Raw genomic sequence first — 21,357 nt, 5'->3', positions numbered from 1 at the left:
CGTGGCAATAAACAGTTTAGACAAGAAGAGAATAGAAGCTTCTGAAATGTGTTGCTTAAAAGAATGCTAAAGATTACATGGGTAGATCATGTAACTAATGGGGAGGTACTGAACAGAACTGGAGAGAAGATGAGTTTGTGGCACAACTTGACAAGAAGATGGGATCGGTTGGTAGCACACATTCTGAGGCATCAAGAGCTCACCAATTTAGTATTGGAGGGAATTGAGGATAGGTAAAAATTGTAGAGGGAAATGTAGAGATGAATAAACTAAACACATTCAGAAGGGTGCATGTTGCAGTAGTTACTCAGAGATGAAGAGGCTTGCACAGGATACAGTAGCAGGGAGAGCTGCATCTAACCAGTCTTTGGAATGAAGACCACAAGAGCAATAATCAATGTGTACTCTCAAATACAATACAGGAAACACAATACTAAATACAATGAATGTTCATATTAGCATCTCTTCATAAGAAAACACTGCAATAATTTGAATATGAAATGTCAAACCAACAACTCGAGATACAACTATAGCATGAATACAGGGGTTGGACAAAAATTTGGAAACACCACAAACATAACACTAAAACCATGCCTAATAGAGTGTAGAAAACCCATTGGCATTCAAACAATTTCCAGTCATCTCCGAAGTGATAAACACAAGTACTGTATGATCTTTAAGACAATGTTATACCATTCTTCCTGCAGAATAATGGCAAGTTCAGGTAATAGTGGTGGAGGTGGATAGTGATCACGCACCCTTCACTACAAAGTAGACCACAAAGGCTCATTAATATTGAGATCCAGTAACTTGTGGTGGCCAGGGGAGATGCAACAATTCATCCTCACATTCGTAAAACCACTCCTGGACGATGTGGCCTACGTTAACAGGCGCCCTGTTGTCTTGGAACATACCACCATGATAGGAGACGGTGGATATTAGCGTTAAACATCCCATCAACAATGAGGTCATCAGAGACAAAGCACGAGCTCGAATTAGGGAAGCACAGCGAAGGAAATTGGCCATGCTCTTTCGAAGAAACCATCCCAGCAGTTGCCTTAAGCGATTTAGGGAAATCACAGAAAACCTCAATCAGGCTGGCCAGATGTAGGTTTGAACTGTCGTCCTCCCGAACGGGAGTCCAGTGTGCTAACAACTGTACTAACCTACTTGGTCACTGTGCCACAGGATGGATCTGATCAGCCAAATGGTCACATAATCCTTGGCAGTAATATGACCTTGCTGAGTAACCATGTAGCTCACGAAATACAGTGGCATGGCTGCCCATATCAACACTGAACCTCTACGATGTTTCACTTTTGGAATGTGAATGCAGCTAGAATTTAGAAACAGTATGAAACAGGACACATTCGACAAACAAATTACTTCCGTTGCCCCATAGTCCAGGTTTTATGTCTTCAGCAGCAAGTCTGCCTGTTATGAGCATTTGCATCACATCACTGATCAGTGGTTATGGAATTCCATCTTGCCCTGAAATTCCCTCCTTATGGAGCTCTCTTCAAGTTGTTTCAGTACTGAGAGGGTACATGAGTGTGACATTCAGATCTGCACTGACTTTGCACCTGTTCTCTCATTTTTGTCACAATCCTCTTCAATGACCATCTGTCATGATCACTCAACACACACTTTCATCCACGTTATGACTTAGCAGATGATGATGTCCCAATTTCCTGTATGCAGTAAAGTTCTTCAATATAATGCCTATTGAAATGCCAAAACATGACTGATCCATCAGCCTGCCAAACCTGCACGCATCATATTAAAAGATGGTTGTTATTTGAAACAAATGGGAATTATTTCGAAGAAAATAACAACAGAAGTAATTCATTATGATTTTTAAAAAAATAATATGCCAGAACTGGTGCCACCCTTTGATGTGGTGTCGGAGTTGAGAAGCAAATCTACATTAATCCAAAGAATGTAATAAAGAAAGGAGAGGTTCGAACTGGAGAAGTATTATACATTTTCTGAAAATTGAGAAAGACAACAACAGTTATCAATAAACTATTCAAGGATTGATGCCACCTTCCAATTGGTAACCATGCTAAAGAAGAGCAAATCTGTAAGACATTAACCAATGCCAACTACGTCACTATGCGCAGAAGTGATCAAGCAACTATACAACATAAAAAGAACTGAAGACTTTGTGACTATTCTGAATTTATTATAAAACTGAAGACTGGACTAATCATTTCCTTTCTAAAGTGAACTGATTGATTATTTTAAAGTAATATTTAACTACTGCGATTAAGTGGTATGAATTACATGTGTGCAATGTTTATATCAGTGAAGAATCAACACTGACCAGAAGTCAGACCAATGCTTACTTAATGCAACAAGAAGTTGGCAAGTGCTTCGTAATTAGAACTTTAAAGAACAGCTAAATATTTTTAGCATTCTTTTTCATTGTGCCCGTCTGTGACTCAAATGCCTCCTCTATGTAGTGTAAAGAAAGGTTTCAGACATTTAAAACTGACGCTCTGCTTGCTGAACACTGACATTCAGTGCTTAGATTACCTGCTTTCCAGCAGGATTTAAACACAACTAAACCTATATGGGCTACAGTAAAAGAGCATTTATGAAAGAACAATGTTGCTTTCACTCAACATGATGCAATCAAAATTGTGGAAGAAACATTTCAGTCAATATTTAAATATAAGTGGACTTCATATTGCAGTCACAAAATGTAAAGAGAAGTATTTTCTCTTTGAACAAACTCTTGACACAATGACAGAACAATTCATCGCTGACACAAAAAGAGTAGTGATGACAGTGACAATGAGATCAACAACGATGCAAGAAGCGTTGCACACAGCACAGACTCCGCAGTCAGCAGTAGCAGCAGTGACACTGACATGAGTGGAATCCAGTCACTATAATCCTACATTGCAGATAAGTTTCATTTGACCGTCTAATATTTTTAAGATGGAAAGTAGCAGGGACAGTGCACACACTCACTTCTACGAAGGCTCCTCATATGCGACTACCACCTTCTCCTAATAAGCAGCTCGTAGCTCTTCCTGCAGCTCACCATATCAACCATACAGGTATTTGTAGTATGGTACACACATTGCATTCACTGTTCCACACAAGAGCACTCTGACAGTTAACATACTTTGGTGAAGATGTATACAGTGATTCCATCTTGTGTATTGCTTATCCCCATTGAACTTTGGTGTGCCTGTATCTCTTGTATAGGGATCATCATCTCATACACTCTGATATAGAAGGTCTTGCATTATGGTATATAACCCATCCTTTAAATATAAAAGCAATGCAAGTATACTGAAAATTAAAATGCCTGCTGACTTTTTCTTCAGTGCAACATCTACTTTCCTCAATGCATTTTTAACTTCAATTATTCCTATTTATGATCAGTCTTCCTTTAACTCTTTCGTGAGGATTGGGTGAGCAGCGGGATTACTTGGGCAGAATTCTGATTTAGTGTGACGAGTAGCAGCTTGCTCTAAACAAGCAAAAATGTAAATAACTGAATCTGAGTAGGAAAAACAATTCTGTAATTTTCAAATACATTATTTGTAGAGTGCTGCTTGTTAGTGCCAAGTTGATTAAATATCTATGGGTAACGCTGTAAAACAAAATGAAATTGAATGGATATGTAAAATCAAATGGATGACTTTGGTTAAATTGGGAGAATTCTAGGAATGTGTAGATTACATAAAAAGGAGACCAAGTACAGAACACTTGTGCAACCATTCTTGAGTACTGCTGAAATGTGGTTTTTTTAAGGGCACAAAAACAGCTAAGGTCATACGGGCCCATGTCAGAACCTTAGAACACTAATATGAAAAAGGAGTTAAACTGACTACACATTAAGCCCAATCGATGGAAGGAAAGACAGCTAAGAATAAGGATTCCTCTTGGAGGAAGGTCCACACAATACGCCATAGACACAATGGAGGTCCCAAACTAAAGAGTAAATGTCCTTTGGCATATTGCTACGACAGATGAAAAGTATAACGCAGTTCACAGCCCGTGTGATGCTCACTAAAATGGCCAATAATTCAGATGGAAAAACATACATTAGAACGTAAGTGGTTAAAATAAGGGCATTCAGTCAGGAAATCATGCACCATCAAAGGTTGATAACAATGAGTACAATGTGGTGGGGAACCACCACTTAAATGGCAATGGTAAAACAACAGCGTCCAATACACAACCTAGCTAAAATAATCTCCTCACTGCGAGTGGGCCAAAAGGAGGTTGGCAAGCCACTGGGAGAGGTTTAATTCCTTGGAGCTCATTTTCATGAAGGGAAGATCAGTGGTAATGCCAATGTGACACCACAGTCAGTAGAGAGCCATCAGTGTACACAAAGTAAGTTTCGTGCAAAGGTCAAGAAACTTACAGCTATAGATCGAATCTGGAGTAGTGTCTTTAGGAAGTGAATGAAGTCCACAGTGAACATGGGCTATCGCACAAAGCCAAGGTGCTGAAGGGTTCACACACATCGGTAAAGTGGCAGGTAGCATGAAGGTAAGTTGCTGGTGCAATAGCCGAAAGCGACCTCTAGGAGGTAACAGAGAAGAGGGATGTACCATTGGCAGTCAAAGGAGTCATTGAAGGAGGCAGCATAGGAAGGGTGGCCATGAATGGCAGACAAATGAATGACATGGTTATCCGCTCAGAGAACATCATGTCAGTATGACAGCAGTAGTTTGGCAGAGACTCTCCACTGGGCTAGTGTAAAAGGCACTAGTGGCCAAATGGATTCCACAATGGTGGACTGTATTTAGATGGCATAACATGGACAGACATGCAGATCAATAAATGAAACACCCGTAGTCTAGTCTTGACCAATCTGCTCCCCAGGAAGTACTGCTGTGGACACGTAGAACATTGATGGGCGAGGTACAGTGGGTGGCCAGGCCAGACATGTGGAAGGACCAGGAAAGTTTCCTATCGAGCACAAGCCCCAGGAATTTCATAGTTTCAGTGAACGGAAGAGCAACAGGCCCAAGGTATAAGATGATGGAAGAAATCCATTGCGCTGCCCAAAATTTCTATAAACTGTTTTGTCAGCGGAAAAGCGAAACCCATTGTTGATGCTGAATGAGTAAAGATGGTCAAGACATCACTGAGGACACTGCTCAAGGAGACAAGTCCATGGAGAACTGCAATAAATAGCAAAATTTTCAATCAAAAGGTAGCCGGTGATGCCCAGCAGAAGACAGGCCATAATAGGGTTAATGGCGACAGCAAACAGGATGACACTCAGGACAGTGCCCTGAGTAACCTTGTTTCTTGGATACAGGTGTCCAATGAGAGAGAACCCACATGTGCCTTGAAAAAACTGTTTTTTAAAAATGCCTGAAGGAAACAGGGCTGGCGGCCTCGGAAGCCCCACGTGTCGAGAGCACAGAGGATACCAATGCTCCCACAGATGATGTAGGCTTTGTCCAAACAAAAATACATGGTCACAGTCTGGTATTTCTGCAGAAAACCATTCATGACATGGGTTGACAAAGTGACAAGATGGTCAACTGCAAAATGGCATGCTCAAAATCCACATTGTGCAGTGGATAGTAAATAGCAAGACTTGAGCCACCATATCTGCTGGGCATGAATTATACATTCCACCTCCTTGCAAATACGGCTGGTGAGAGAAATGGGGCCGTAGCTAGAAGGAAGGTGTTTGTCCTCACTGGGCATAGGTATGGGTGCGATAATGGCTTCACACCAGCATCTGGGAAATGTGCCACCTGCCGATATGCAATTGTACTTATGAGGGAGAAAGTGGTTGCCTGCAAGAGACACATGGAGCAACATCTGTATCTGAACATCATCCGGCCCTGGGGCAGAAGATTGAGATGACGTGAGAGCATGATCTAGCTTCCGCACGGTAAAGGCGTCATTTTAGCATTCACGATTCTGAGAGGAGAAGGGTATCACCCAAACCTTCTCCATTCATTTCCAATGGAGAAAGGTGGGGTGATAGTGGGTGGAGCTTGAAATCTCCGCAAAATAGCGGCCCAAGGTGTTGGAGAGAGCAATGTGGTCCACAATGACATCATCAGCTACAGTCAAGCCAGAAACTGGGGAATGGGCCTTCATCCCAAAGAGCCATTGGACGTTGGCCCACACAACGGAAGAGGGAATGGAACTGTTAAAAGAACTGGTAAATGAAATCCACCAACTTTTTTTGCTTTCCCGACAAATGCTACAACACTGCACATGCAACTGTTTGTAACAAATACTATTTGCCATTTTAGGATGACAGTTAACAACATGGAGTGCATGTCTCAGCACATGAACTGTGTTGCAGCATACCTCAGTGCACCAAGGAACCGGGACATGGCACAGAGTAAAGGTGAAGTGCGAGGAATGGAACATTCTGCGGCAGTAAGGTAACGTCTGGAAGGTATTCAACCTGGCCATTGTAACTGGGGAAATGCTGATCATCGAAGGTCAATGGAGGAGTAAAGCCTCCTGTTGGCCTTAGAAAACTGCCAATTGGGTTTACACATAGGTGGAGTAAGAGTCAGCAAATGGATAGCACACGGGAAATGGTCACTTGAGTATGTGTCAGAGAAAATGGACCACACGGGAAATAGCTGGGTGTGGAGTCTGAAAGGGACGTGGGTGTACAAGTGTTGATGAGACTGAACTGATTGAGAAAGTCAGTAAAGAGGGCGTGTCTTGGCCAGGTTCTCAAAGAGCCTCAAAGGGGATGGCGTGCATTAAAGTCACCAAGCAGCAAAAAGGGTTGAGGAAGTTGTCCAATATGCTGCAGGAAGCTTGTCTAGTTACACTGAATGATGGAGGGATGTAGATGGTACAAAGAGAAAAGGGGACGCGAGGAAGGAAAATCCAGACTGCAACAGCTTCCAGCCAGGTGTTCAGAGAAATGGTTTGACTATTAACATCATCCCGGATGAGTACATTGACTCCCCCACGAGATGGAATGCTGTCCTCAGGGGAGAAGGTCGAAGTGGACCGAAAAGAATTGCGAGGTGTCAAAGCGGTCGCAGGGACACAATTTTGTCTCCGGAGCCAGGAAACAAGTGGAGTTGCGATTCCGAGAGCAGCCATAATTCCTCCTTGTTGGATCTAATGCCACAAATGTTCCATTTGAGGCGAGTCATGACAGGAAAGGGAGGAGAGGAAAAAATGAAGGATTGTCACCTCGGCAGTTGCTGAGTGCCAGCCTTCAAAGACTCACTGCTACAGGGTGCAGAGGCTGGAGGATCCTGCTCTATAAGATCTACAGAGGTATTTGGATTGTCACTAGGTTGGCCTGTGGAATCCAGGGCAGAAAAATGGTTGGTGGTGTGCACTGGTGATATGGAAGTCAGCCGGGTGAGGGTATCGTGCGGCAAGTCATTGAAGGAGAATACCATTTGCCTTTGTTCGATTTCTTGGAGGTTTTTTATCTGGCAAATGAAGACTCAGATGTTTGTTGGGTGGAGGAACATAAAAAGTCCTCACAGGACTAATCCTTCTGTCCTTTCTGGCCTGCTGGCTGTGTAGCAGGAGGCAAAAATTTTGGGGCTGGAGGAGAAGCAGATGCAGATGCTTCTGTGATACTGGGCAATTTTACAACCACAGCGCTGAATGTGAGGTCGCAAGTTTGCACGGCCACGTCCTTTGTGGAGCGCAGTGTAGCAAGAACGGTATTGTGCCACACGGTAAATCGCAGGGCATTCAATTGGCCAACAGCTTGTGAGCGACAGGGTAAGGCACTTTTTCCTTCACCCGGATATCCCGGAAGGCCCACTCATCGAGATATGTGGGACATTCTCGGGATGAAGCTGCTTTGTCACCATTGCAACTGATACAGTGAGGAGAAAGAGGCGGGCAATTGCCCTTGTGGGCATCCCTACCACAAGCAAAACATTTGGCCAGGTTTCGACAGGACATTTGAATGTGGTTGTAATGTTGACACTGACAGCAGTGTACCAGTTTCAGAATGTAAGGCTGGACTGTGATGACTTCATAGCCTTCTTTGATCTTTGATGCAAGCACTACTCAATCAACCACGAGAAAAAGAGTGTGTGTGTGTGTGTGTGTGTGTGTGTGTGTGTGTGTGTGTGTGTGTGTGTGTGTGCACTAAGGATGCATCAACCTTTTTCACGATCCACCCACTGATCAGAGAGGTAAGTTTGGATTTCTCCCTCAGTCAGACCATCAACCAGCCTAGTGTAAATAACATCACACAAAGAATTAAGCATTCGATGGGACTCGACATGAACAGAATAGCCATACAGGAAGGAAGCTGCAAGCAGCTGTGCTTGAGAATCACAATTAGTCTCCAAAAACAAAGTGCCACTACGTAAATGAGAGCAGGATTTCACAGGACCGACAATTGCATCGACACCTTTCTGAATAATAAACGGATTAACTGTAGCAAAACACTGACCTCCTTTAGTATGTGATACCAGGAGGAACTGAGGTGCAGCAGTGAGTCTTGGAATCTTTAGCCTCATTCGGTTTAAGTTTAGTAGACATAGACTGAGATGGTGACTGGCTCACTGCAAGAAATTCCCCCATGATTGCCAGCACCTCCAATGGTGTGCTCCTTCCAACTTATGTGACTGCTCATACCTCGGGTCACACTTCCCAAACTCCTGACAGAGGGACAAATTGGCAATTTGGGAAGGTAACAGCTCACGCAATCACCCATCCCTGGGCCTGGCCTTTACCAGGGGGTACGGGCAAACCCTACCTGTTGACACAGGGATGGGAATTACACATTATCCAGTCACCTGTTATGCGGCAGATGCGTGGGCCAGCCTTCAGGAGCACACAGGGAGGAACAAGATACAAAGAGGAACCTCAAACATTGAAGCAGAGGAAGAATAGGACATCAAAGAAAGAAAGAAAGAAAAGAAAAAACAGTGGAGAAACTGTTCTGATGTCAGGCTACTGAAAATTCGGAACACCTCCCCGAAAATATCACAGACATGTTCCCGAAGGGAGGAGAAAAGAATGGCGGCAGGATAGACGTGCAGCATGGAAGAGAAAAGTTGCTGCAAAGGCTGGGGCCCCGAACTCACCAAAGAGTGGTGAGCCCCCTGGAGGGTGTTCAAATGTTTGGGATCCTCAGCATGTCAGACAAAGGAAGACATCAACACAGTTAGGAGGCATTTGGTGTTACATATCACTTCAGTAGAGTGATGTATAACTGTGTGTCTACCTAGCCGCTAAGTAACAGTCACTGTCTTTAAGCAATATAGTGATTCAGTAATTAAGAGTAAGAAAAGTTTGGAGGTTTTATCTGTTTTTGCATGTAATGAGTGTACGGAGGGCTACCACATGTCTTTGAGGTGGGGCAGTGATCATGGTATCATTACAAGACGAAGTACCTGTGTGGGTTTTTGCGTATGTTCCGTACATCATCATCCGAGGTTGGAGTAATGTGGCAAGCCCAGAATAAATGCCTACAGGATAAAAATACAGAGAGATACCTGTACAAAACAGAAGAAGAATATAAATGTCGATCATTCAATGATGTAACAAGCCGTCAAACTGACATACACTTATATGTCATGTCCCTCATTTTATATGGTTTTGAGTAGAAGTAGCTCTTTTATTTCTTGAACAATGTATGGAGATAGTAATAGAAAAATTAATTATGTTTATTAATGGAAGTTCGAGATATGGTGAAGCATTTCAATTCCAGCATACTCGAGACTGTAATGGTGACAAAGTCCAAGTGATCTGCACCATCATGATCATAATATGAGATATTTCAGGTGCACAAATTCAGAACCACCAGAAGTCTACAAATCCTAATCTGAGAATATACACTAAAGTGACAAGTCATGGGATACCTCCTAATATAGTGTTCCCTGCAGAAACAGTGTCGTGCTGCTTCTATAGCTGTCCATAATTGTGAAAGTGTTGCTGGTGCAGGATTCTGTGCATGAACTGACCTCTCGATTGTGTCTCATAAACGTTTGACGGGTACCCAAATGATACCCCCGAATTGTCTAGAATGTTCTTCAAACCAATTGTGAACAATTGTGACCCAGTGACATGGTGTATTGTCATCCACAAAAAATACCATCATTGTTCGGGAACATGTCCATGAGTGGTAGCTTGTGGTCTCCAAGTACCCAAACATAACCATTTTCAGTCAATTATTGGTTCAGTTAGACCAGAGGACCCAGTCCATTCTACGTACATACATCCCACACCATTATGTAGTCATCACCAGCTTGTACATTGCCTTATTACAACTTGGATCCACAGCTTCATGGAGACTGTGCCACACTTGAACCCAAACATCATCAGCTCTTACCAAGTGACATCATGACTCATCTGAGCAGGCCACAGTTTTCCAGTCATCTGGGGTCCAACTGATACAGTCACAAGACCAGGAGAGGCACTGCAAGCAATGTTGTGCTGCTAGCAAAGGCACTCGCGTCAGTCGTCTGCTGCCATAGCCCATTAATGCCAAATTTCACTGCACTGTCCTAACCGATATGTTTGTCGTATGTCCCATACTGATTTCTATAGTTATATCATGCAGCATTGCTTGTCAACTCTATGCAAACATCACTACTCTCAGTCGTTAAGTGAAGGCTGGCGTCCATTGCGTTCCTCCGTGATGAGGGATAAAGCGTGAAATCTGGTATTCTTGGCATATTCTTGACACTGTGGATCTCGGAATATTGAACTCCTAATGATTTCTGAAAAGGAATGTCCCATGTGTCTAGCTCCAACTATCATTCCGCGTTCAAAGTTTGTTAATTCCCATTGTGTGGCCATAACCACGTCCTAAACTTTTTCAAACGAAATACCCGAGTACAAATGAGGCACTGAGAGCACAAGTGGACTAATCCCGGGGAAGTCCGTGTGGAGGAAACAGGCTTAATAATAAGGGCTCACAAAGAATGTTTTTCTGTGATGCATTGCAACCTTTTAACATGCATATGATGTAACTTGGTTTCATTGAACAATATTCTGACACAGATACATTAAAAATGCTAATTATATAGTAGAATATTACAGTTTTGTTGTGGCCTAGTCCATTTTCGCTCCTAATATTTGAACATTTTCAATGACAGATCTGTTAGAACGCTGATTATTCATGCTGTTCATCGCACACGATCCATCATAGACTGCATGTGACAATAGTATGCATTGTTATTATTGTACATTGCACAGATTAAATGTAACATTTTACATTGGTTTCTATAATTTTAAGCACTATGATGCATTTCAAATTCATCCACAGGCAATGTTTCTACAGCATTTGAAGACAATTTTAAATTTTTGTAGAAATCAAGATGAAATGGGGATACAGATGGAAGCAAACTGAGCAGACCCCCCACCCCACCCCCCTTTTTTTTGCCTCTGTAATTACATGTCCACTAGGATAAAGCACTTCGAGATAACTGATGCATCGGGATGTTCATTTGGCCACATCAATTTCCTGAAATGGCTCTTGGCTTTGGTTCAAGTATTTATACCATATTTTGAATGAGTTGATTGCTTCAAACTGCAGCCACTATATGACAAAGGAGATAAAATACCCAAGTATGTTACAAAAACAATATGAAGTTGGTTCTACCATTCCTGGGACAAAAGTTAATCATCTTTTCAAACCACCAAATGAAAGCAGTTTACTGATGTACTCATGCAGTGTGTTCCATCACTGACTAAATTCATACAAGTTTATCTTGGGCTTCAAAACACTGCCTCTGTCACTATTAAAGAAGAAAAGTTTGTCTTAGATATCTATGATAACCAATGGCGGCTTGGAAAAATTCTGTAGATCTCTGAAGACAAGAGATGCAAAAGTGAAATTCATGAAACCAAGTGCACTTTCCTCAGTTTATTAGTGGCCACATGCTGATGTTTGCTGGATCCCTTTTTCAAAACATTTTAATGACTTTCCCTGCCACACGCACATGCACAAATCATTTACATACTTTTGGATCAGACACAATATTCCCCAATGATAGCTTGTTTGAAAGAATGAACTATTTTTTTAGAATGTTACGAAAGTTGTTTTGTAACCTTAAAGCTCATTTGCTCTACAAAAAAAACATGATGTGACTTACCAAATGAAAGTGCTGGCAGGTCGACAGACACACAAACATACACACAAAATTCAAGCTTTCGCAACAAACTGTTGCCTCATCAGGAAAGAGGGAAGGAGAGGGAAAGATGAAAGGATGTGGGTTTTAAGGGAGAGGGTAAGGAATCATTCCAATCCCGGGAGCGGAAAGACTTACCTTGGGGGAAAAAAGGACGGGTATACACTCGCACACACACACATATCCATCCACACATATACAGACACAAGCAGACATATACATATACATATGTCTTCTTGTGTCTGTATATGTGTGGATGGATATGTGTGTGTGTGCGCGAGTGTATACCCGTCCTTTTTTCCCCCTAAGGTAAGTCTTTCCACTCCCGGGATTGGAACGACTCCTTACCCTCTCCCTTAAAACCCACATCCTTTCGTCTTTCCCTCTCCTTCCCTCTTTCCTGATGAGGCAACAGTTTGTTGCGAAAGCTTGAATTTTGTGTGTGTGTTTGTGTTTGTTTGTGTGTCTATCGACCTGCCAGCGCTTTCATTCGGTAAGTCACATCATCTTTGTTTTTAGATATATTTTTCCCACGTGGAATGTTTCCTTCTATTATATTGATATCAGTAATTTGAACCCAACAATTACGTTTGTTATTGTCACTGTTGCATTTCGAAATCTTTTCTGTCGTCTTATTTTCTCTTTCTGTTTTTGCCAGTAGTTTCACTTTGTATTCACCTTCTCCTTTTTACCGTAATCTGCTATACAATTTTATCCCGCCTATATATACTCAATAATACGTAACCCACTTCCAAACCATAACCAAACAAATTTTTTTGCCGCTTTCAACACTACCGCCACTATAAAATCCACCATTTCTAGTTCACAAACAGTTCCTTTCACCTTTTAAACAACCATTTCGGCTAGTTCTAATAACTTTCGCTTTATTTCCATTTCCGTTTTTCGCACATCACTGATCATTTTTATCCGCTTCCCACAGGTTTTAATGTCATTATTTCCTCGTCAGACAATTTGTAGCCTCATTTTCATAATCTGCCACCACAAAACCACTCCTTTTAATATATTACACGCAGTTTTTTCGAAATTTTCCCGAATTTCTCCGTCCTTTAACGTGTTTTGGCGGCAACACAACCACCTAACCTTTGTGCACATCGTTGTCTACCAACCCAAGTCCAACATAGCCCAGCTGTAACCAACACCTTCTCGCCTCTTTTCACACCAGATCTCCAGTTACTTTCCAGTTCACCTTTATCTCTCCACATATATTTTTATTTTCATTTTCATTTCAGCCTCATTTTACACTTTCCACCTTCTAATACCATGTCACCCTCACAACATCCCCACAATGACCCCATTAAGTTTTATTTACATTCCCTCCACAAACATGCCTTTGCCCTAGCCAGATTACGCTCCCATATTTTATTTACTCAGGCTTGTCTGACATTTGGCATTACCCCCAAATGCCTCACACTTAAAGTTCCCATCTCTGGCTGCAACCCTTCTTTCCATCAGTCCCTATACCAGTTCCAAAATGAACAATCCATTGCCCTCACCCACCTAATCCTTCACCTACACATCAATTCAGCCAATGAACACACCCGTCAACTCCTATCCTTAATAAAAGTCCTTAATCTTTCCTCTCCCACAACCACATCGGCTGTTCAGAGCATCCTCCTACAGGCCAACCGCAAATTAGAACAGCATGCCACCCTCCACCTCAAAAAACTATCCAATCTCCTGGTTTCCCACCTCCAGAAAGGCAACTCACTCACCCTTCACAACCTTTCCAGCAAACCTCAACCTCCTCTCATTGCACACAAACCCAGTCTCTCCCATCCACCCAATCTCCTACTTCCAGCTCCACTCCCTCCAAAACCTCAAAATTCCAATCAACACAATCTGGAACCACAACACCCTAATTCAGTAGTTAACCTTTCCTCCAAACCTCTCTCCCAATCCGAAACCTCTGTCCTATCCAAAGGCCTCACCTTCAGCCCCACTCCCAGATTCAACCAAACAGCCCTCGTCAAAGATTTACTGTCCTACACTCGTACTCTCTGCTGGAAATATCACTTTGCCACGAAGAAAAATGATCCTAATCCTACTCCTAATGATCCAACTCCCCAAGACACCATCCAAATTGAACCATGCCTGGAACAGTTCCGTCCTCCGTCGCAGCGGGACCCACCTCCTCTTCCTCAAAATCACCCTCTCCAAACCTTCCAGGAATTTCTCACTTCCAGCCTTGCATCTCAATCCTTCTCAAAAAACCTTAATCCTACTCCCAACATCACCACTGCTGAAGCCCAGGCTATCCGTGATCTGAAGGCTGACCGATCCATCGTCATTCTTCCGGCGGACAAGGGTTCCACGACCGTGGTACTGATCGTCGGGAGTATGTGGCTGAGGGACTGCGCCAGCTTTCAGACAACACCACATACAAAGTTTGCCAAGGTAACCCCATTCCCGATGTCCAGGCGGAGCTTCAAGGAATCCTCAGAACCTTAGGCCCCCTGCAAAACCTTTCACCTGACTCCATCAACCTCCTGACCCCACCGACACCCCGCACCCCTACCTTCTACCTTCTTCCTAAAATCCAAAAACCCAATCATCCCGACCACCCCATTGTAACTGGTTACCAAGCCCCCACAGAACATATCTCTGCCTACGTAGATCAACACCTTCAACCCATTACATGCAGTCTCCCATCCTTCATCAAAGACACCAACCACTTTCTCGAATGCCTGGAATCCTTACCCAATCTGTTACCCCCGGAAACCATCCTTGTAACCATTGATGCCACTTCCTTATACACAAATATTCCGCACGTCCAGGGCCTCGCTGCGATGGAGCATTTCCTTTCACGCCGATCACCTGCCACCCTACCTAAAACCTCTTTCCTCATTACCTTAGCCAGCTTCATCCTGACCCACAATTTCTTCACTTTTGAAGGCCAGACATACCAACAATTAAAAGGAACAGCCATGGGTACCAGGATGGCCCCCTCGTACGCCAACCTATTCATGGGTCGCTTAGAGGAAGCCTTCTTGGTTACCCAGGCCTGCCAACCCAAAGTTTGGTACAGATTTATTGATGACATCTTCATGATCTGGACTCACAGTGAAGAAGAACTCCAGAATTTCCTCTCCAACCTCAACTCCTTTGGTTCCATCAGATTCACCTGGTCCTACTCCAAATCCCGTGCCACTTTCCTTGACGTTGACCTCCACCTGTCCAATGGCCAGCTTCACACGTCCGTCCACATCAAACCCACCAACAAGCAACAGTACCTCCATTATGACAGCTGCCACCCATCCCATATCAAACAGTCCCTTCCCTACAGCCTAGGCCTTCGTGGCAAACGAATCTGCTCCAGTCCGGAATCCCTGAACCATTACACCCACAACCTGACAACAGCTTTCGCATCTCGCAACTACCCTCCCGACCTCATCAGGAAAGAGGGAAGGAGAGGGAAAGACGAAAGGATGTGGGTTTTAAGGGAGTGGGTAAGGAGTCATTCCAATCCCGGGAGCGGAAAGACTTACCTTAGGGGGAAAAAAGGACAGGTATACACTCGCGCACACACACACACATATCCATCCACACAAGTTCTACTATATTAATTTTTGTTTCACATAATCCCTATTATCATACTTTTCAATATAAAAAATATAAGGATGTTTGTTCTGTTTAGTGATTTAAGACCTGGTACAGAAGCAAATAACCAGAGCCACTTCCTCATCCCCTCGAACCCAGAATCCCCCACAGAAGAACCACAAAAGTGCCCCACTTGTGACAGGATACTTTCCGGGACTGGACCAGACTCTGAATGTGGCTCTCCAGCAGGGATACGACTTCCTCAAATCCTGCCCTGTAATGAGATCCATCCTTCATGAAATCCTCCCCACTCCACCAAGAGTGTCTTTCCGCCGTCCACCTAACCTTCGTAACCTGTTAGTTCATCCCTATGAAATCCCCAAACCACCTTCCCTACCCTCTGGCTCCTATCCTTGTAACCGCCCCCGTGTAAAACCTGTCCCATGCACCCTCCCACCACCACCTACTCCAGTCCTGTAACCCGGAAGGTGTACACGATCAAAGGCAGAGTCACATGTGAAAGCACCCACGTGATTTACCAACTGGCCTGCCTACACTGTGATGCATTCTATGTGGGAATGACCAGCAACAAACTGTCCATTCGCATGAATGGACACAGGCAGACAGTGTTTGTTGGTAATGAGGATCACCCTGTGGCTAAACATGCCTTGGTGCACGGCCAGCACATCTTGGCACAGTGTTACACCGTCCGGGTTATCTGGATACTTCCCACCAACACCAACCTATCCGAACTCCGGAGATGGGAACTTGCTCTTCAATATATCCTCTCTTCCCGTTACCCACCAGGCCTCAATCTCCGCTAATTTCAAGTTGCCGCCACTCATACCTCACCTGTCATTCAACATCATCTTTGCCTCTTCACTTCCGCCTCGACTGACATCTCTGCCCAAACTCTTTGCCTTTAAATATGTCTGCTTGTGAGATGTCTGCTTGTGTCTGTATATGTGTGGATGGATATGTGTGTGTGTGCGCGAGTGTATACCCGTCCTTTTTTCCCCCAAGGTAAGTCTTTCCACTCCCGGGATTGGAATGACTCCTTACCCTCTCCCTTAAAACCCACATCCTTTCATCTTTCCCTCTCCTTCCCTCTTTCCTGATGAGGCAACAGTTTGTTGCGAAAGCTTGAATTTTGTGTGTATGTTTGTGTGTCTATCGACCTGCCAGCACTTTATATATATATATGTATATATATATATATATATATATATATATATATATATATATATATATATATATATATATACATATATATATAGGGAAACATTCCAAGTGGGAAAAATATATCTAAAAACAAAGATGATGTGACTTACCAAACGAAAGTGCTGGCAGGTCGATAGACACACAAACATACACACAAAATTCAAGCTTTCGCAACAAACTGTTGCCTCATCAGGAAAGAGGGAAGGAGAGGGAAAGATGAAAGGATGTGGGTTTTAAGGGAGAGGGTAAGGAGTCATTCCAATCCCGGGAGTGGAAAGACTTACCTTGGGGGAAAAAAGGACGGGTATACACTCGCACACACACACATATCCATCCACACATATACAGACACAAGCAGACATCTCACAAGCAGACATATTTAAAGACAAAGAGTTTGGGCAGAGATGTCAGTCGAGGCGGAAGTGAAGAGGCAAAGATGATGTTGAATGACAGGTGAGGTATGAATGGCGGCAACTTGAAATTAGCGGAGATTGAGGCCTGGTGGGTAACGGGAAGAGAGGATATATTGAAGAGCAAGTTCCCATCTCCGGAGTTCGGATAGGTTGGTGTTGGTGGGAAGTATCCAGATAACCCGGACGGTGTAACACTGTGCCAAGATGTGCTGGCCGTGCACCAAGGCATGTTTAGCCACAGGGTGATCCTCATTACCAACAAACACTGTCTGCCTGTGTCCATTCATGCGAATGGACAGTTTGTTGCTGGTCATTCCCACATAGAATGCATCACAGTGTAGGCAGGCCAGTTGGTAAATCACGTGGGTGCTTTCACATGTGGCTCTGCCTTTGATCGTGTACACCTTCCGGGTTACAGGACTGGAGTAGGTGGTGGTGGTGGGAGGGTGCATGGGACAGGTTTTACACGGGGGCGGTTACAAGGATAGGAGCCAGAGGGTAGGGAAGGTGGTTTGGGGATTTCATAGGGATGAACTAACAGGTTACGAAGGTTAGGTGGACGGCGGAAAGACACTCTTGGTGGAGTGGGGAGGATTTCATGAAGGATGGATCTCATTACAGGGCAGGATTTGAGGAAGTCGTATCCCTGCTGGAGAGCCACATTCAGAGTCTGGTCCAGTCCCGGAAAGTATCCTGTCACAAGTGGGGCACTTTTGTGGTTCTTCTGTGGGGGATTCTGGGTTCGAGGGGATGAGGAAGTGGCTCTGGTTATTTGCTTCTGTACCAGGTCTTAAATCACTAAACAGAACAAACATCCTTATATTTTTTATATTGAAAAGTATGATAATAGGGATTATGTGAAACAAAAATTAATACAGTAGAACTTGTGTGGATGGATATGTGTGTGTGTGCGCGAGTGTATACCTGTCCTTTTTTCCCCCTAAGGTAAGTCTTTCCTCTCCCGGGATTGGAATGACTCCTTACCCACTCCCTTAAAACCCACATCCTTTCGTCTTTCCCTCTCCTTCCCTCTTTCCTGATGAGGCAACAGTTTGTTGCGAAAGCTTGAATTTTGTGTGTATGTTTGTGTTCGTTTGTGTGTCTGTCGACCTGCCAGCACTTTCATTTGGTAAGTCACATCATCTTTGTTTTTAGATATATATATATATATATGTGTGTGTGTGTGTGTGTGTGTGTGTGTGTGTGTTCTTTCAGTCTTAAATCACTAAACAGAACAAACATCCTTATATTTTTTATATTGAAAAGTATGATAATAGGGATTATGTGAAACAAAAATTAATATAGTAGAACTTGTGGTTTTGGAAAAAAAAAAAAAAAAAAAAAGAAAAAAAAAAAAAAAAATTCTGAAATTTGGAAATAAATAAAAATAATCTGTAGAGACGACTTTCATCTTTCATTACTGATTTGTAAACATTTGTACCCATAACTCTGGAATTTTAATAATTTTATGTCATGGTTGACCATTTTATGTTTCCAATGATGCCACATTTAATGAAACTGAGTTATAAATAAAGAAGTTATAGTGGTTACATAGTTTTGACTCGCTTCTCCTACTGAGGCCAGTTTGTGAAAATGACACTTTTCAAACTGACACTCTGATTGTACTTTTGATGAAAATTAATCTGGAGAAGAAAAAAGTTTTATCCTTATTTCATTGTGGTATTTACTTTCTTACACAAACCCTTCACAAACATGTATGACACGAGGGCAACAAGATTTCTTACTTTTGGGTGATTTTAAATTAAACGAGTGTCAATCTTTTCTATATGTGTGATTTAACTCTAATAAAGTACAAAAAAGTAGGCAATATTAATCAATACTCACCAGTCTTTTATTGTTTTTGCTGTGGGTGCATTTCTGATGACACTTAGAGTGTGCTGTTCTAGTGATAACGGGGGGTTCTTCAGCTAGGGGTTGTATTTTGTTGCCAGTTGGAGAATCAGTCTGCTCAACTGCCTTTACTTTGTTACTCAACGATTTTTCAGCGTCAGTAATTTTCAGTTCTGCAGATTCGCTGGAACAATCCCTTGTCTCAAATATTTTTTTTGCTGACTTATTTAAACTGATGAAGTTAGGCTGAAGTCGCTCTGATCGATTTACTTTAAAATTAATGCCTTCCAATCCAATTATATCATTGCATGCTGCAACAACTGGATCAGAAGGGTGATCAGCAAAAGACGGATTCAAAACACCTCTTCCATTCTGCACACAACCATTTGAAGAAAACATCAGATCTTTTGTACTACAATTCAACTCAGCTTTATGAAGAGTGGAATGCATATTAAATGCTCTGTTAGTCTTTGCAGCAATACCGTTCTTTGACTCATCACTTGCCAAATGATCTATAACCTCAACTAAAATTTTTTCTACAAGGTTGTTAGCAAAACTATGTACTGTAGTTGGCTGGATCACTTGAGTGTTAGTTTCCTCTTGAGGAGAGTGGAGACATTCTTTTACTTCAGATAGTGCATTCTGGATATCTGAAAATCTGGAATCTCTTAGTGAGGAGCGCCATGATGTTCTAAAAGAACAGTTGCAACTATCCGTCGGTTTAGGTGGTCTACTCCAATGAGTGAACCAATAATCCTCTGATGATTGCTCTGAAGTATTGGATATCATTGAATGACTTCTCCTTTTATAATCACTGCACTCACTGTCAGGTGATAATATTTTAGAGCAGTTCCTCGAATTTGTAGCAGTTGGCTGGCTGACATTGCCTGTAAGGCTGTCTCTGATGGGTGGAATTTTTGACTCATAGTCCATATGGATAACTCTAATCAATTTTTGTGTGCTTAAAACGATGAATTTATTTTCCACCAGATTGCTTGCAGATGGATGCACCTGGCGCCTGCTCTGCAAGCATGGCAACCACCGCATGCAGCACCTAAAGTAATTTAAAAAATCATTCTGTGGTGACTCCAGCCTTGACTGAAAATTTGGGCTGCTGCTCATTCTGTGTCATACTGGTGTGCAGACCTGAAAATAAAATTTGTCTTTGGTAAACAAGCAACACAAATTACTACAAATGAGACACACATGAAATTAATAATTCAAAAATAAGCCAGACAACTGAAGAGGGGTGAGTGTTTTTGGATTCAGCCTGAAATGATACGCAACACTTGCACGGTAAAAATTAAATAGAATAATGGAACTGCTGAGCAGTGAAGAAGACGAGTCTCAGGAATGGGAATGCTCATTCAACTAAAAGTAGACTGTCCTGTGCATGATCCAACAGGCAGTTAATGAATGAATAAACACGGACATTATCAAAGCTTTTGATATGGGTAAACAGGAAAAAGCTGAGGTGTCACGAAAAGCAGGAGCACAACAGCTAGCTAACGTCTACACTCTGGAATCATTATGAAGTGCAAGACGAAGGGAAAATGTGAAAATTTCCTGCATGAAGATAAAAGTAATGGTCTTTAATGGACAAGGGTCAAAAAGTATCGAAAATTATAATCAATAATGAAACAACAGAAGTAGAACAATGTTACAGATTTACGGTATTCGAAAAGACTTAATACTGTAGCCAAAATGTTCAATAATTAAAAAATCAATTTTTATCTTTAGAAAACTACAAAAAACTTCAGAAATATAGTGTGTATGGCAACATCAGTAATGGAAGTCCTCACACTCACTTAAAAAAAAGAGTATATACAGGCATAAGAAATGAGATTTCTTAGTGAAAGGGTGTACAAGAACAAGCAGGATTGCAAATGAAACACTAAGAAAACTACAGGTATAAAGCCTCAATGAAAGTATGCATCAAAAGAGTTTCAGATAGAGCGACCAACTGGAACGAAAGAAACAGTGGAAGATTATAAATGTTGTGGCAGACAGAGTGGGCAGACCACACAACAGGTGGAAACTGTTGCAAGTAGTAGTTCCTGACATCTGAAGTGAAGAGGAAAGGCAGATAAAGAAAATAACTGCCAAAATTTCTCCGTTCAAAACTTGTTGAGCAGTTACAAATCAGGAAAATTACCTTCCTAGTAGTTACCTTGCAGCATTATTATAATGCAAAAGAGCTTCTCACAAATTAGAAAGCATGTGAG

At 42.4% G+C, this 21,357-nt stretch overlaps 1 protein-coding gene across 1 annotated transcript in view; it reads right to left on the bottom strand.

The window, feature by feature from the left end:
• The window catches only part of LOC126263709 (uncharacterized), a 98,759-nt gene that overhangs the window by 63,613 nt on the left and 13,789 nt on the right, over positions 1-21,357 (bottom strand). Inside the window, exon 2 of the mRNA XM_049960850.1 lies at positions 19,127-20,278. Coding sequence (XP_049816807.1) covers positions 19,127-20,254 — 1,128 coding nt within the window. The 5' untranslated portion in view covers positions 20,255-20,278. The remainder of the gene's footprint in view (positions 1-19,126; positions 20,279-21,357) is intronic.

The sequence above is a fragment of the Schistocerca nitens genome, chromosome 6 (genome assembly GCF_023898315.1).
Source record: "Schistocerca nitens isolate TAMUIC-IGC-003100 chromosome 6, iqSchNite1.1, whole genome shotgun sequence".
Taxonomy (NCBI): domain Eukaryota; kingdom Metazoa; phylum Arthropoda; class Insecta; order Orthoptera; family Acrididae; genus Schistocerca; species Schistocerca nitens.
This window is presented reverse-complemented; position numbering and strand designations above follow the sequence as displayed.